General features: G+C 38.2%; 1 protein-coding gene across 5 annotated transcripts in view; it reads right to left on the bottom strand.

Annotated features, from left to right (window-relative positions):
- The window catches only part of IL1RAP (interleukin 1 receptor accessory protein), a 138,010-nt gene that overhangs the window by 82,132 nt on the left and 41,367 nt on the right, over nucleotides 1-14,511 (bottom strand). For all 5 annotated transcript variants that reach the window (XR_005792320.1, XR_005792321.1, XM_040481096.1 and 2 more), the window contains exon 2: nucleotides 7,534-7,598. Coding sequence is in view for 3 of the 5 variants with exons in the window: in XM_040481096.1 (XP_040337030.1) it covers nucleotides 7,534-7,597 (64 nt within the window). In the remaining 2 variants the exon portion in view is untranslated. The remainder of the gene's footprint in view (nucleotides 1-7,533; nucleotides 7,599-14,511) is intronic.

Genomic DNA, 14,511 nt, shown 5'->3' with positions numbered 1-14,511 from the left:
AATGTACAGTTATACCAAAAGTTTGATTCTGACGGCAGAAAGAGAAATAAAATTCATGAAAACAATAGAACTCCGCCAAGTCTAGTTTATTATGGGTGTGACTGTTTTATCTGTTTTCTCTCATTTTCTCTGCCATCTTGTATTATCATTGTGCCTATTGCCTTTAAAACAGAGAAAGACAAAAAGAGGGCATTTTTGTATTTCAGCTTTTATAGGTTTGGATAAAAGGTACTTGAAATTATTTACTGAGGTTCCCAGAGTATTTGTAAAATGGATCCATTTCTCTCTGTGCCTCAAAAATAAATAATGAGAGATACTGGCCCTTAGTGGATTTCAAAATACAAGTATCATTGTGTTTTTATCTTGAGAGTACATATATATATTATTTTATTCTAGTGTATATATGTATATAGTGCATATATACATAGTGTATATATATTTTTAATTATTTTTATTATATTATATATATACATATATATGTGTGTGTATATATATACATATATATACCTATATACACACACATACATATACATACACACACATTATATATATATATATATACATACATATATATGTGTGTGTGTGTATATATATGTGTATATATATATATATATATTTAGTGCATAGGATTTAGTCACTGATCATCAAGACAGTGGTCTGGTTTTATAAAGCTCATCATAAGGCAGAAACAAAGGTTTGCAAACACCTTGCAAAAACGAAGGTGTTTAAACCTTGAATGAATTCTCATAAAGCAGACATTGTCACCTATAACCCCATATACAAAATGTATTCCCTGCAAAAATCTGGGTTTCTCTTAACTAATGCAGCCATGTTAAGGAAGAATCAGGTCATTTCTCTAAACATAGAATTACCACTGTGATACAAGAAGCTGTTCAGGAGAGTTTATATTTGCAAAGTTAGCATCAGGCCAATAAATTGTGGTACTCAAATCTCTTTTCAATCAAGCTACAGAGTACCTACCTTTGGGAAGCATAAGCAACTTAAAAATAAGCATCAGGGTGTTTCAAAACACAAGAAAAGAAAAAAAAGAGGGAATATATCTGCTCCCAAGGAGGACTTAAAGGACACCAGGGTGAAATGTTATAATTCCAATGACCTTTAGGTCTAAGAATAAAATGAAACTGTATTCTTCAGACATCCTCAAATTGTTTCGACTAAATTGCATAGAAACGAAGTATGTTCAGGATGACCAGCCATGAGCAACAGACAGGACTGAATGTCACACAAGTACATCCAAGTATGGAGTTTTTCAGAAAGCATATTCAGATACTAGGGAGCTACTGGGATTGGCAACAAACTAAAAAAAAATTTTAAAAAAGCTTACCAAAGCTAAAAGAACCATTACATAGCATCAGAAATATTATAAGCCCTTACAAAAGTAAGATACACACACACACACACACACACACACACACACACACACACACACATAAAAGAACCAGCCGACTATATCTAAAATGTATTAAACACAAATAGTCTCTTCACCTGTAAGAATTCCTATCCCCAACCTACCCTTCTAGCTTGGCTTCTAAATACCCTCACATTATCCAATAGTCCAACTGCACTGTTCTGGTCCCAAATAAGAGATACATTATCTCCAAGAAAAGAGCAATTGTTCTTTGACTGGGATGTGTTCTCTCAGAGCCCTGTACCAGGCTAGTAACTTTCTCTGCTCTCCCATGGCATTCTGTTTGGTTATTTATTTTCTCTTCTCTCTGTCAGACTTGACTCTAAGACACTTACATAAGAGCCTACCCTTATTTGTCCCAGATTCTATAATATGAAATTGTCAAACACATGATCTCTAGACTAAAGTAAAATCATGGTAAAAGAAATACTTGCCATTTAGAAATTGCTTATTTAGGGGCTTCCGATGGCTTAGTCAGTTAAGCATCCAACTTCGGCTCAGGTCATGATCTTGCAGTTCATGGGTTCGAGCCCTGCGTCGGGTCCTGTGCTTACAGCTCAGAGCCTACAGCCTGGAGCCTGCTTTGGATTCTGTCTCCCTCTGTCTCTGCCCCTCCCCCGCTCATTCTCTCGTTCTCATTTTCTCTGTCTCTCAAAAAGTAAACATTAAAAAAATTTAGAAATTGCTTATTTAAATAAAAGGAAGAGTGTATCTGTGTTCGTCCATAATGTGTAATAATTCTCATAGTGCTCTTTAATAAAAAATCAAACAAGAAAGAAGAATTGGCAGAAGCTTTGCTATTTTTGGTTGGTTGGTTGGGTTTATAGGTAAGGTCACAGTGACCACAGACTGATTAAATGGCTTCCTTAATGTCGTTAAACACTCACAAAGTGACAGTCAGAACTTAAAGCAATGTCTCTCGATTCTTGGTAAGCCAGTGTTTTTACGCATTTATTTTTCATAGTGAAAAATAAATAAATAAGTTATTTATTAGTCACTCTCAAAAAGCCAAAAGATTATTTCCACCCTTGGCAAATTTCTCAAAATTATTGGCAATTAAATCACAGGATCTTAACATCTATTAGCAGAACAAAATCCTAAAAGAAGGCAATGTCATTTATTTTTTAAGCATTTATTTTGACAGAGAGACAGAGAACATGAAGAATGGAGGAAGGTCAGAGGCAGAGAATCCCAAGCAGGCTCTGAGAGCCCAATGTGGGGCTCAATCTCATGAACTGTGAGATCATGACCTGAGCAGAAATCAAGAGTCAGAGCTTAACCAACTGAGCCACCCAGGTGCTCCAAGAAGGCAATGTAGTTAAAAATTTTTTTTCAACGTTTTTTATTTATTTTTGGGACAGAGAGAGACAGAGCGTGAACGGGGGAGGGGCAGAGAGAGAGGGAGACACAGAATCGGAAACAGGTTCCAGGCTCCGAGCCATCAGCCCAGAGCCTGACGCAGGGCTCCAACTCACGGACCGCGAGATCGTGACCTGGCTGAAGTTGGACGCTTAACCGACTGCGCCACCCAGGCGCCCCAAGAAGGCAATGTAGTTTAAAGAAAAGAGGTCTGCTTCGGGAGTTGAGGTAGTCTTCAGAACCTAGGGCTACTGGACATGCCACCAGACCACTGTTAACCTAGGTCACTTCTTTGGTTCTTCTTTTCCTAAACCATAAAATGTGTGTAAGAATCTCCAGGTTCCCAACCCCAGTCTCCATTGTTTTCTGTGACATTAATGACAATGTGTGTGAAATCTAGCCCTGCACCTGGCACATAGTCATCTGTTGACCTTGAAATAAAAAACAATATTCAAAGATCTGTGTGTGTGTGTGTGTGTGTGCATGCACCTGGAGTGACAATGCAGTGCTATCTTTTTCACATGGTCTCTGTAACAAATAATTTTGATATGGCAATATTTTTTAAAGTCACCATATTACATGTGGTGCCATTCTCAACCCTGTCCCCAGCGTGGAATCACAAACTGCAAATATTTATTTCTACTCTAAAGGCAGTTTTAACAGTTCAACTTCTAACATGTTGCCAATGGAACACACCAAAGGAGAAATGTGTGACAAGTTGCTTTCAGAATTGTTGCAAAACAAAACTTCTTTGAGTTTAGTATCGGAAATGTTCAATACCATAAGAAGCAAAAATGGGAATATTGAATTTTGAGCTTACTGTGCAGTGATTTTCCTCCTGAAGAAAACAACTAAGGTGGGGGGCGGAGGAGTCATGAGGGAAGATATTTCTTATCTAAAAAGCGCAGAAATCTATTGAGTGGTTCTTTAACAGTTAGCGAAACCTGTGACCCTTTGGATTTTAATCTTTTTTTTTTTTAATTGTGTGAGGATCTAGTTGAAGTCATAGTTATGTTATGTATTAGCTTTGTGACTTTGGGTAATTCACTTAACCTCTTTAATTCTAATTTTCTTTTTCAAAACAGGTGGTTACAACAGCCTGACCGCTTTATATTTTGGGAGTGAGAGTCAAATGATATTGGATATGTAAAATGCAAAGTGCTTTTTCAGCAAAGGAAGGTTTATTATTACCACTATAACTACCACATTATATTATCACCATTATAATTATCCAAGCTCTAATTCCTTAAAAGTAAATGCTTTTTTCTTAAGCATTTGCTTTAATGGCTACCTGAGATGAAAATATTGCTTCCACTTCCCTGAATGAATAAGGAAATCCTAGTATTGCTACCAGAAAGATTGTGTTCTGAGGTCAGAATTCTGTGCCTTGAAGTCCAGTTCACTGCACTTAAAACACACTGCATGGAACTAAAGCTCTTATCTCAATATGGCTTTTTTTAAATGTGGGGCTTCCCAGGAGTGCCTCGGTGGCTCAGTCAAATAAGTGTCTGACTCTAGATTTTGGCTGAGGTCATGATCTCGGTTCCTGGGATCAAGCCCCAGGTACTGCTCTGAGCTGACAGTGTGGAGCCTGCTTGGGATTCTTTCTCCTTTGCCCCTCCTCTGATCATGCTGGCTGTCTCTCTCTCTCAAAATAAAGAAAATTATGTTTTTTATTTATTTTTTTTAATTTTTAATGTTTATTTATTTTTGAGAGAGGGAGAGAGAGCACAAGCAGGGGAGAAGCATAGGGAGAGGGAGACACAGAATCTGAAACAGGCTCCAGACTCTGAGCTGTCAGCACAGAGCCCGACGTGGGGCTCGAACTCACAAACAGTAAGATCATGACCTGAGCCGAAGCCGGATGCTCAACCAACTGAGCCATGCAGGGACCTCTAAAATTATGTTTTTTAAATGTGGGGCTCCCCTTAAAAGAAGAGACCACACAGAAAGGCCCAGAACAACCAAACAAGACTCCTACTAATATCATATGCATGTACATTGATTTAGGGTTTTCTGGCTATTACCCTTTTATTCTTCACATCAATCTGTGATTCCATTAAAGCTGGGAACATGAAGCATAGGAAGAAGCTCATGAAAGGCCAACAAGTCTGCCAGCATCTATATGGTTGTACGAAGTGATACCTTGATGTATGAGAAGTTGGTTGATTCCCCCAACACGTGCAATGGTCTCTTTTGTCCCTTAGTAGCCCAGAGTTAGTTTCTCCTTTTATTTTTGTCAACAACGCTTCCTTTTTGTTCCTCTTCCTCCAACTAGGAAGTGCATCACTGACACAGACACAATATACCTTTTCATAAGGAAGGCAAATGAGTATGTGCCAGATGGGCTGAGGGGATTACAACATGTTTCCTGCTCCCATGGTGACTCAATGGGGCTGGTATGAAAACTTATCTTATTCAAGAAGTCAGCTTCCCCGGCAGAGTTATGAGTCACAGTTCCTGGGTAGAAAACTCGCTTTCCAATAGCATTTGGGGTGGGGGGTGGGGGACCTCCTTGGATGGATTACAGTAAAGGTCATTCAGAAAAGCAACACTGCCAGGATGGCTGGGGAGATACCAATACCCTCAAACTTCTGAGATCTCACTGATCTCTCAACAAGAGTAACACGGTCAACTCTCCCTTTACCTTCAAGGGGAGGCAGGACATAAAACCATATCGATGAATTACTGGTATGAATCCAAACAAGTCCCATTATAAAATTGGCCAATTTGGGCAAAAGGGATGTGAAGGGACTTTTTTCCATCCATTTATGAAATATATATACAGAGAGAGTGCCTACTATGTGTCTACATACCAATCATTACTGCAAGTATTTGGGTAACAAACAAAGAGGACAAGTCCTTGTCCTTGCACAGCTTACAAGTAGAGAAATTGGGAAGGAAGGAGGCAGGGAAGGGGGCAGGGGGAAGAGAGAGAGAGAGGAGAAGAAAAGAGAAGAGGGCAGGGAGGAAAAAGAGGAGAAAGGAGGAGAAGGAGACAAGAGAAAATTTGTATAATGTCAGGAAATGATGAGTGTCATAAAGGAAACTAAAGGTGGGTATAGGAATGTGTGATTGGCAGGGCTATTCTAGTTAAGGTGGTTAAAGAAGGCCTCTGTAAGTAGATAACATTCAAGCATAGAACTAAATCAAATAAGAACTGATTATAATCAGGGATTATGTTCAACATGTTTAAAATTAAGGACATCACAGCACTGACCAGTCACATGAGACACTCAATCGAGCAGGAAAGATGCTGATCTAAACAGCCATTAGATCTGTGTACTAGTGGTTCCCAGCTGCATATCAGTCCAGGTTAGCAAATATGCTTTCCTTGTGAAAAGGGCCAATGAGGTTGGAAGTTATCTTTACTTCTCTCAGCTTTGAGTCGTACTCTGTCCTAGTTATACCCTTTCTTTAGTGCTATTTTTGGTTTCTGATAAAATGCTTTAAGTGGTATAGAAAAACTGAAACATACCCAGAAAAGATAATCAGGTTGAAGAGGGCTCAAATCCATGGTATGTGAAGAACATAGGAAAACACTGTCAAGGTTATATGATCACTATTTTAACATTTCTGAAGACCTCTCACACAGGAGAGGAATTAAAATAATGGTATTCAACGTATTCTCCATGGTCTTCAGGGGAATTATACATGAGAAGCTTCTTCAAATGAAGATATCTAGGTTCCTTGAATTAAAATTAGACTACCACTGGATTGACTATTTTCTACTTAAATCAAGCCGTTGAACCAGAGAAATGTGGAAATGACAAAAACAAATCTCAATCATGTATACTAGAAAGCTTTGTAAGAACTTGGCCAGTCCAAAGACATACGGGCTGCAATGAGATGATTACTAGGTAGAGTTACCATGGAACCGTTCTGAGCAGTAATTCTGGAGATGAGAGGAGCCCTGAAAGGATGAACTTTCAAATCCCTTGTGAATCTGATTTCACATGATCCAGTTCCACGATGACCGAGTTTGATTATTCAAACTCAAACAAGCTTTGGCTGGCTTCTCTTAAGAAGAAACACCCAGGGGCACCTGGATGGTTCAGTTGGCTGAGCGTCTGACTTCAGCTTAGGCCATGATCTCATGGCTCATGAATTCGAGCCCCAAGTCGGGCTCTGTGCTGACAGCTCGGAGCCTGGAGCCTGCTTTGGATTCTGTGTCTCCCTCTCTCTCTCTGGCCCTCCCCTGCTCATTCTCTGTCTCTCAAAAATGAATAAACATTAAAAAAAAATTTAAAAAAAGAAGCAACACCCAAAGGAAAAAAAAAAAATGAGCCTAATGATAGATTCTTTCTTTCCCAGATAGAAGCAGTATGACAGGAACCCGTCATTCTTAAAAGGTCTCAATGGACTGTTAGCCCCAAGGCCTCTTCCACTACGTCCTGAAGTTTAAAAAACAGGGTCATGCTACCATCTCTGTCATTTCTTGTCTCAGAAGACCTGAGGTGAAGGGAAAGAAGCCAGATTCTAGTCGGCTTGGATATGATGGAAAATTCCTATATTTAGACATACCAGACCACTGCCCCAAGTACACTATGCCCCTTAAAGACTAAAGGTGTCAGTGGTCCTCCCACCACCAAAATTCTATTTCTTTCATATCTGTGATTCCATGGTACCACAAAAGACAATGGATTTAAATATTATTTTGTCTTAACTCATTTTTCAGAGAGTTGACACATTATACCCTAGAGATCATCTGTACCTTAATAGATTGCCAAAAACCATTCACTTACCTGAGGCATCACTTTGCAGGATCCCATAGAAGTAGAGACTCATTACACACCACAGAAGTCCCATCCTGTCAACATAAATACAAAGTTAAGGGAGAGTACTTATCACTCTCAAGAGTTTAATAATTACTGCATCCCCATGCTGACTATGGACGGGGACCTGTTCTAACACGTTTACAATATTAACAAATTTAATTGCAGGAACCAACCAATAAAATAGTTTTTTTTTTCTTTCATCACCCATACTACAGATAAGAAAACTGATACAAGTTTAAATAACATAGCCAACCTCCTTTGCCTAGAAAGTGGTAGAATAATGGTCAAGCTCCAGCAGTTTGGCTCTAGAACAATCTCTTAATCATTCAACTATAACTGCCTACTTAAGAAAAATATTCCTCTTCCATGTTTTCATCAGGAGTCACATTTCTGGCAGATAAATTTGATCTCGTTAGCATTCTCGTGGTTTGGAAATATTTTATGACCCAGGCACTTCTCCTTCTTAGTGATAAATAGAAAGTCTAGAAATCCTGGGTTCAAACTCGGTTTATAGTCCACTACACTATGACTTTATAGCAGGGGGAAATGTATAAACCTCATGTCCTGCTGTGCCTGCTCTCCTCTTCTCCTTGGAAGAGACAAATGATGAGGGTAAAGTCGGGTTTCTGTGACGGTTAGCCTTTCTATTGATAACCAGCTGAACCAGCCAACTAGCAAGAACTATGCCCTTACATTTGGTTGCATGATCTCTAATACAGAAGGCCTAGAGATTTAACAATCCTGCGAAACTTATTTCCTTACTACCTTAGACATACCTTCCCCCTGATAAATCCTTGGTAGGGATATAACTACTGATACCTGGATATTTCTGAAAAATTCCATATTTAAGGCTGTCGCTGTTTTGAACACAGCAGTCACCTATGGGTGCTTACAGAGGTCTTGAAAAACTTGTCCAGATCTCATTTCTAGTAAGTGACAGAGATGGGATTTATGCCAATAATAGCCCATGACACAAGGTTCACAACCTTAGGGACCCAATAATCTAAAAAAAGGTGTAAGAGGTATTTGATAGGGTGGCCACACAATAGCACTTTTAATGAGACACGTGTGGGGGTACCTGGGTGGCTCCGTTAGTTAAGCATCCAACTGCGGCTCAGGTCATGATCTCATGGTTTGTGAGTTGGAGTCCTGCATCAGGCTCTGTGCTGACAGCTCAGAGCTTGGAGCCTGCTTCAGATTCTGTGTCTCCCTCTCTCTCTCTGCCCCTCCCCAGCTCACGCTCTGACTCTGTCTCTCAAAAATGAATAAACATTAAAAAAAGAAAATTTAAATGAGACACCTGTAAGAGTGTGGCACCAAAACAAAGGTATAAACTGGTACTTCCTGAGAAGTCCAGAGTACCTGCTCACTTTAAATGACAATGCAAGTTTCCGACACCTGTCACCTCTCTTGATCACTGATCACCACAAATCTCCAGTTCATATTGTACTCTCTCCTTTAGCATGACCGTTCAAAAACCACAAGTGAGTTTATTATATCCTAAACAACCTTTTTATCCCAGAGATTAAATGTTTCTTTCTTACCACCACCATTCCCTTCCAATTCTTATATCGTTAACTTAGGGCACTCTTCTGTCATTAATTTATTCAATAAAACATGTGCTGAGCACTTTCTGTTTACAAGTCTCTGTGATACAAATACAGGGACCTCCTCTAAAGGCATTTCTTCCCAGTAGAGGACATAAATCATTACAACGTCACAGCTATGAACAAGACACATGCAGAGGCACTATAAGGTATACAAAGATTTATCAGACAAGTTCGAGCACTAACCAGGTCTAGCAAAGACTTAAAATGTGCACAAAAATAATGACAGTACAAAGTAAACACTGATAAGCATAGAGAGGAACAGATAAGTGTTATGGAAGATTAGCCAAAGAAAGAGATTACTTCAGCCAAAGCAATCAAAGAAGACTAAATACAAGAAGTAGCTTTTGAACTGAGCAAGAACTGAATTGAAGCAGGAGGAAAATGGGGAAAAGAAACTCAGTGGAGAATAATGTTCACAGATAGGAAAAGCATGGAACATAAAAAGGAAATAGTCTGTAAATAATTCAGTTTGGCTCAAGCACAGGGTATTAGTATAAGAACGATAAAGAGTTTGTTGGAAGGCGGGGAGTGTTAGGATCAGATTCCAGCAAGGCCTTGAATAGCAAGCAAAGGACTCAGGATTTAATTTAAACAGAAAATAGGGAATCAATAAAGGTTTCTGATTAGAAGACTGACTTGATCATCAAATTGTGCCTTCTGGAGATCATTCTTGCCAGAATGTATGGATGTATTGCCACTAAATTCTTTCTATTTATTTATTTATTTATTTATTTATTTATTTATTTATTTATTTTTTAAATATATGAAATTTATTGTCAAACTGGTTTCCATACAACACCCAGTGCTCATCCCAAAAGATTCCCTCTTCAATATCCATCACCCACCCCCCATCAGCCCTCAGTTTGTTCTCATTTTTTAAGAGTCTCTTATGCTTTGGCTCTCTCCCACTCTAACCTCTCTTTTTTTTTTTTTTTTTCCTTTAAATTCTGTCTTGAAATCATTTTGTCTCCTGAGCCTGTCATCATAGTAATTGTTTAACTCCTAGCTTTGTGTCATCTATGAACTTGATCAGCATGCCACCTATGTCCTCATCCAAGTCATTAATAAAAGTATTTAATAATTCTGCATTAATCATTGTCAGTGGAGAACAACCAGACATTTCATTGCAGATTCAGGGCACAGTAACTTCAGCCTCAATACTCCCTGTGCTAAAGCACTCTCCCTCTCAAATTGCTTTTGGCTATATATAAAAAAACAAACAAAACAAAACAAAACAAAACAAAACAAAACCAAAAGCCCACACCTCTGGATTGTCCCAATTCGCCTGTTTATAAGCTGCTGAATTCCTAGGGCAACACTTAGAAGACACTCTAATTAGTGTGACTGAGGGCCTTAATTGATATTCCCTTGAGTAACTGGATTATTTCAGAGGCAGCAAGGAGTCAGGTCATCAAGGTAAAGCCAATCTAAAGATAACCTGTGTGCAAACACAAATCCAGGGTCAGTCCTGTCCTGTGATGAATTAGAATAAAGCAGATTGAAAAGAAAATGTGATTGTGCAGGCTGGTTTGACAGACTAAAGGTACCAAGGCTAGTGGGAGGAGGTTGGCTGGTTCATTTAACATCGTCTTCCGTTCTCCCTCAGAATTTTATTATTGTGACTAGTAATACATTTTTGGTTCTTGTGTCTTGGGGAGAGAGGGTGCTGGATATTTTCAGAGATGGAAAAGCTGTCAGAAAGCAAAGGAACCTGCCTAATAACACACAGTTTCTCATGGTCTGAATTACAACCCAGCTTTAGATTACTGCCATGGCATTTAACAGACTCTGCCCTTGCTTCAGATGATTGCAACCAACAAAAATAAATTCCCAGTCAGCCTTTCCTGCACTATCCATTTTACCTACCGTCTAATCATTTTCATACGTCCCCTCTTAGGTATTGGTACTTCGCTCCTATTTAATTCCACTGTTCCCTGGTATATCAACTCAGATGCCAATACCACCTGGCAAAAAGTTTCAAACATGTACTTATTTTTATGTAATCAGCAATAATTATTAATGATGATTGTCAACATGTGGTCAGCACTTTAACATCTACCCCTGCATATGAATCATTCCATTGCCTGCATTCTCTAGGCTTACTAAGCTTCAGGATCTCCTTACCTCTGAGTCAGCTCTGACCAATGATTCTCTCACAGGGCCAGCAGGTGACAGGCTGAAACTAGGTCTCCTACCCCAAGGCTAGTATTATCCCTGAATCACTTCGCCTTCTTCCTGCACTGTAACATTTCACCAGGCCACAGGACTGGATTTCTCACTCAGTTTCCTGATTCCACATTTAGCCCATACCCAGATCCTAGCCACTCTTTGAAGCCAATCTACCTAGTTGGAACATGGACCTTCCACCGGGGGCTTGTCAGCACCCTTTTCCAGAAGCCTGAATTCTGTCCCCCATAAGGTCTTGCTCCAAGCTAGATATGCCTCCCATAACCACAGAGTTGCCATGAGCTGCTTCATTCCTGGTTGACAGATGTCCTTGGCTATGACCTGTGCACTGAAAACTTGGCCATAAACACCAAGCTACAAACCCTAGATGGTCATCTCCATGCCAGGTCAACCCTGCAGCCAAATCACTTCCTTAAGTCCTGATCCCATCCAGATCATAACTTACTGATAAACTCAGTAACTGTACCTAACTTACTTCTCTAACTTACTAATAAACTTTGAGCAGATTTTGCATGTATGCTCACCTAAGATATGACAAACAAGTCTTTAAAGGACATGGGACAAGTTATTAATTATCCCATCTTACAGAAAGGGAGCGATGGCATTTATTAAGAAGTCAAAGTTATTTTCACCATCCATCTTTTATCTAGTTCACAGTTTTTGAACCATAAAGGGACCCTTGTGCAGAATACTTCAGAAAAGAATATTTACCAGTAAATAAAATTACCAACAAAGTGACATGGAAAACTCTAATGATGAGTAAAACGAAGTAAGCAAAACCCACTTTGTTTCTCTTAACGAACGCAGCTATAAACCTGGGAAGAATGCATAAAACAATTATATGAAGACTCCAAAAAGTAAATAAAACACATTCTTTTCAAGTACACATAGGAAATTTACCAAGATCAGCTATATTATGAACTATAAATTAAACCTTAACAAATTTAAAAGAATTGAGCATATATGCTCTAACTATAGAATTAAACTAGAAACCAATAAAAGAAAATGACAGGATAATATTCGAACACTTAGAAATTAAGGTATATACAGCTGAGCCTTGAACAAGAAAGGGTTGGGGTGTTGACCATCCACACAGTCAAAAATCCATGCATAACTTTTGGTTCCTCAAAAACTTAACTACTAACAACCTACTGTTGACAGGAAGGCTTACCATTAATACAAAGAGTTGGTTAACACATATTTTGTATGCTACATATGTTATATACAATATTCTTACAATAGAATAAGCTAGAGAAAAGAAAATGTTATTAAGAAAAATCATAAGAAACAGAAAATACATTGACAGAAATGTAGTACATTTATTGAAAAAAAAATCTGTGTATAAGTGGATCTGCACAATTCAAAACCGTTATTCAAGGGTCAATCGTGTGTCTAAATAATTCATGGGTCAAAAAGACGACTATTAGAAAATTCTTGAAACTGAACAAAAATGAAAATACAACATACCAAAACGAGTGGGATGCAGCTAATGCAGCATTTAGAAAATAATTTATAGTAGTAAAAGGTTTATATTAGATAAGAAGAAAAATTTGAAGTCAATAAGCTAATCATCTACCTTAAGGACCTAGAATAAGAGGAGAAAAATACAACAAGCAAGCAAAATGAAGGAAATGATGAAAAGTAGAGATGAAAAAATTTTAAAGAGAAAAAAAATGAACCCAAAAGTTGGTTTTTTGAAAAGAACAACAACAATAAAAAACTTGGTAAACCTCTAACCAGGTAAACCAATGGAAAAAAAAAGACACATATCACTAATGTCAGAAATAAAAGAGGCTACATCACTAATGATCATGGGGAATTAAAATGGTAATAAAGGGGAAACTGGTAATTAAGGGAATACTAAATATTCTAATCACATATTACACAATTTTGATGAAATGGACCAATATTTCAAAGCCCACAAACTACCAAAGCTCATCCAAAATGAAATTTACAATGTTATTGGTCCTATCATTATTTTTTTTTAAATAAATTTGCTGTTAGAAACCTTACAAAAAAGTAATTTCCAAGCTCCAGATGATTTCACTGGTGAATCTGACCAAACATTTGAAGAATAAATAGCATCTCTTCTAGATAATCTCTTCCAGAAAATAAAAGACAAAACAATTACCAGTTCATTTTATGACACAACATTACTCTGATTTGAAATTCTGCCACAGATGATATAAGTAAACAAATCTACAGATATCCCACAACCAAGCAGAGTTCAACCCAGCAATGCAACACTGGTTTCAGTATTTTAAAAGGCCAAAAAAGTATACCACATGATTATCTTAATTGACGCAAGAAGAACATTTGACAAAATTCAGTATCCATTCATGATAAAAGTCCTTAGCAAACTAAGAATAGAAGGGAACCTCCTCAAACCAATAAAGAGCATCTATAAAAAACCTACAGCTAACATAACATCTAATGTTGAAAACCAAATACTTTTCCACTCAGATCAGCAGCAAGACAAGGATATTCATTATTAGTACTATTCACCATCATCCTGGAAGTCTTAACTAGTACAGTAAGGCTAGTCACAGATGATGTAATTTTCAACATAGAAAACCCTAAAGAATTTATTACAAAAAAAAGAAGTCACAGCATACGTAATTATATGAAAAAATTATATATACTAGCAATAACAACGGTAAACAAAACTTTTTTGTTTATTTATTTAATTTGAAAGAGAGAGAGCACAAGTGTGCGTGCAGGGATGGGGCAGGAAGAGAGGGAGAGAGACAGAATACCCAGCAGACCCCTACTCACAGTGCGGAGCCCAATGCAGGGCTTGAACTCACAAACCCAAACCGTGAGATCATGACAAAAGCAGAAACCAAGAGTCAGAGGACGCTTAACTGACTGAGCCACCCAGGTGCCTAGAAAACAAAACTTTTTAAAAGACTCCTTATAATAAGGCGCACCTGGGTGGCTCAGTTAGTTAAGCATCTGACTTTGGCTCAGGTCATATCACTGCTGCTGACTTCGAGCCGCCCCACATCAGGCTTTCTCCAGGAGCCTGGAGCCTACTTCAGACTCTGTCTCTGTTTCTCTGTCCCTCCCCTGCTTGTGTTCTCTCTCTCTCTCTCAAATATATAAAAAAAAAAAAAAAAAAAAAAAAAAAAAAAAAAAAAAAAAAAAA

The sequence above is a fragment of the Herpailurus yagouaroundi genome, unplaced genomic scaffold (genome assembly GCF_014898765.1).
Source record: "Herpailurus yagouaroundi ecotype Mexico unplaced genomic scaffold, PumYag 159, whole genome shotgun sequence".
Lineage (NCBI taxonomy): Eukaryota > Metazoa > Chordata > Mammalia > Carnivora > Felidae > Herpailurus > Herpailurus yagouaroundi.
This window is presented reverse-complemented; position numbering and strand designations above follow the sequence as displayed.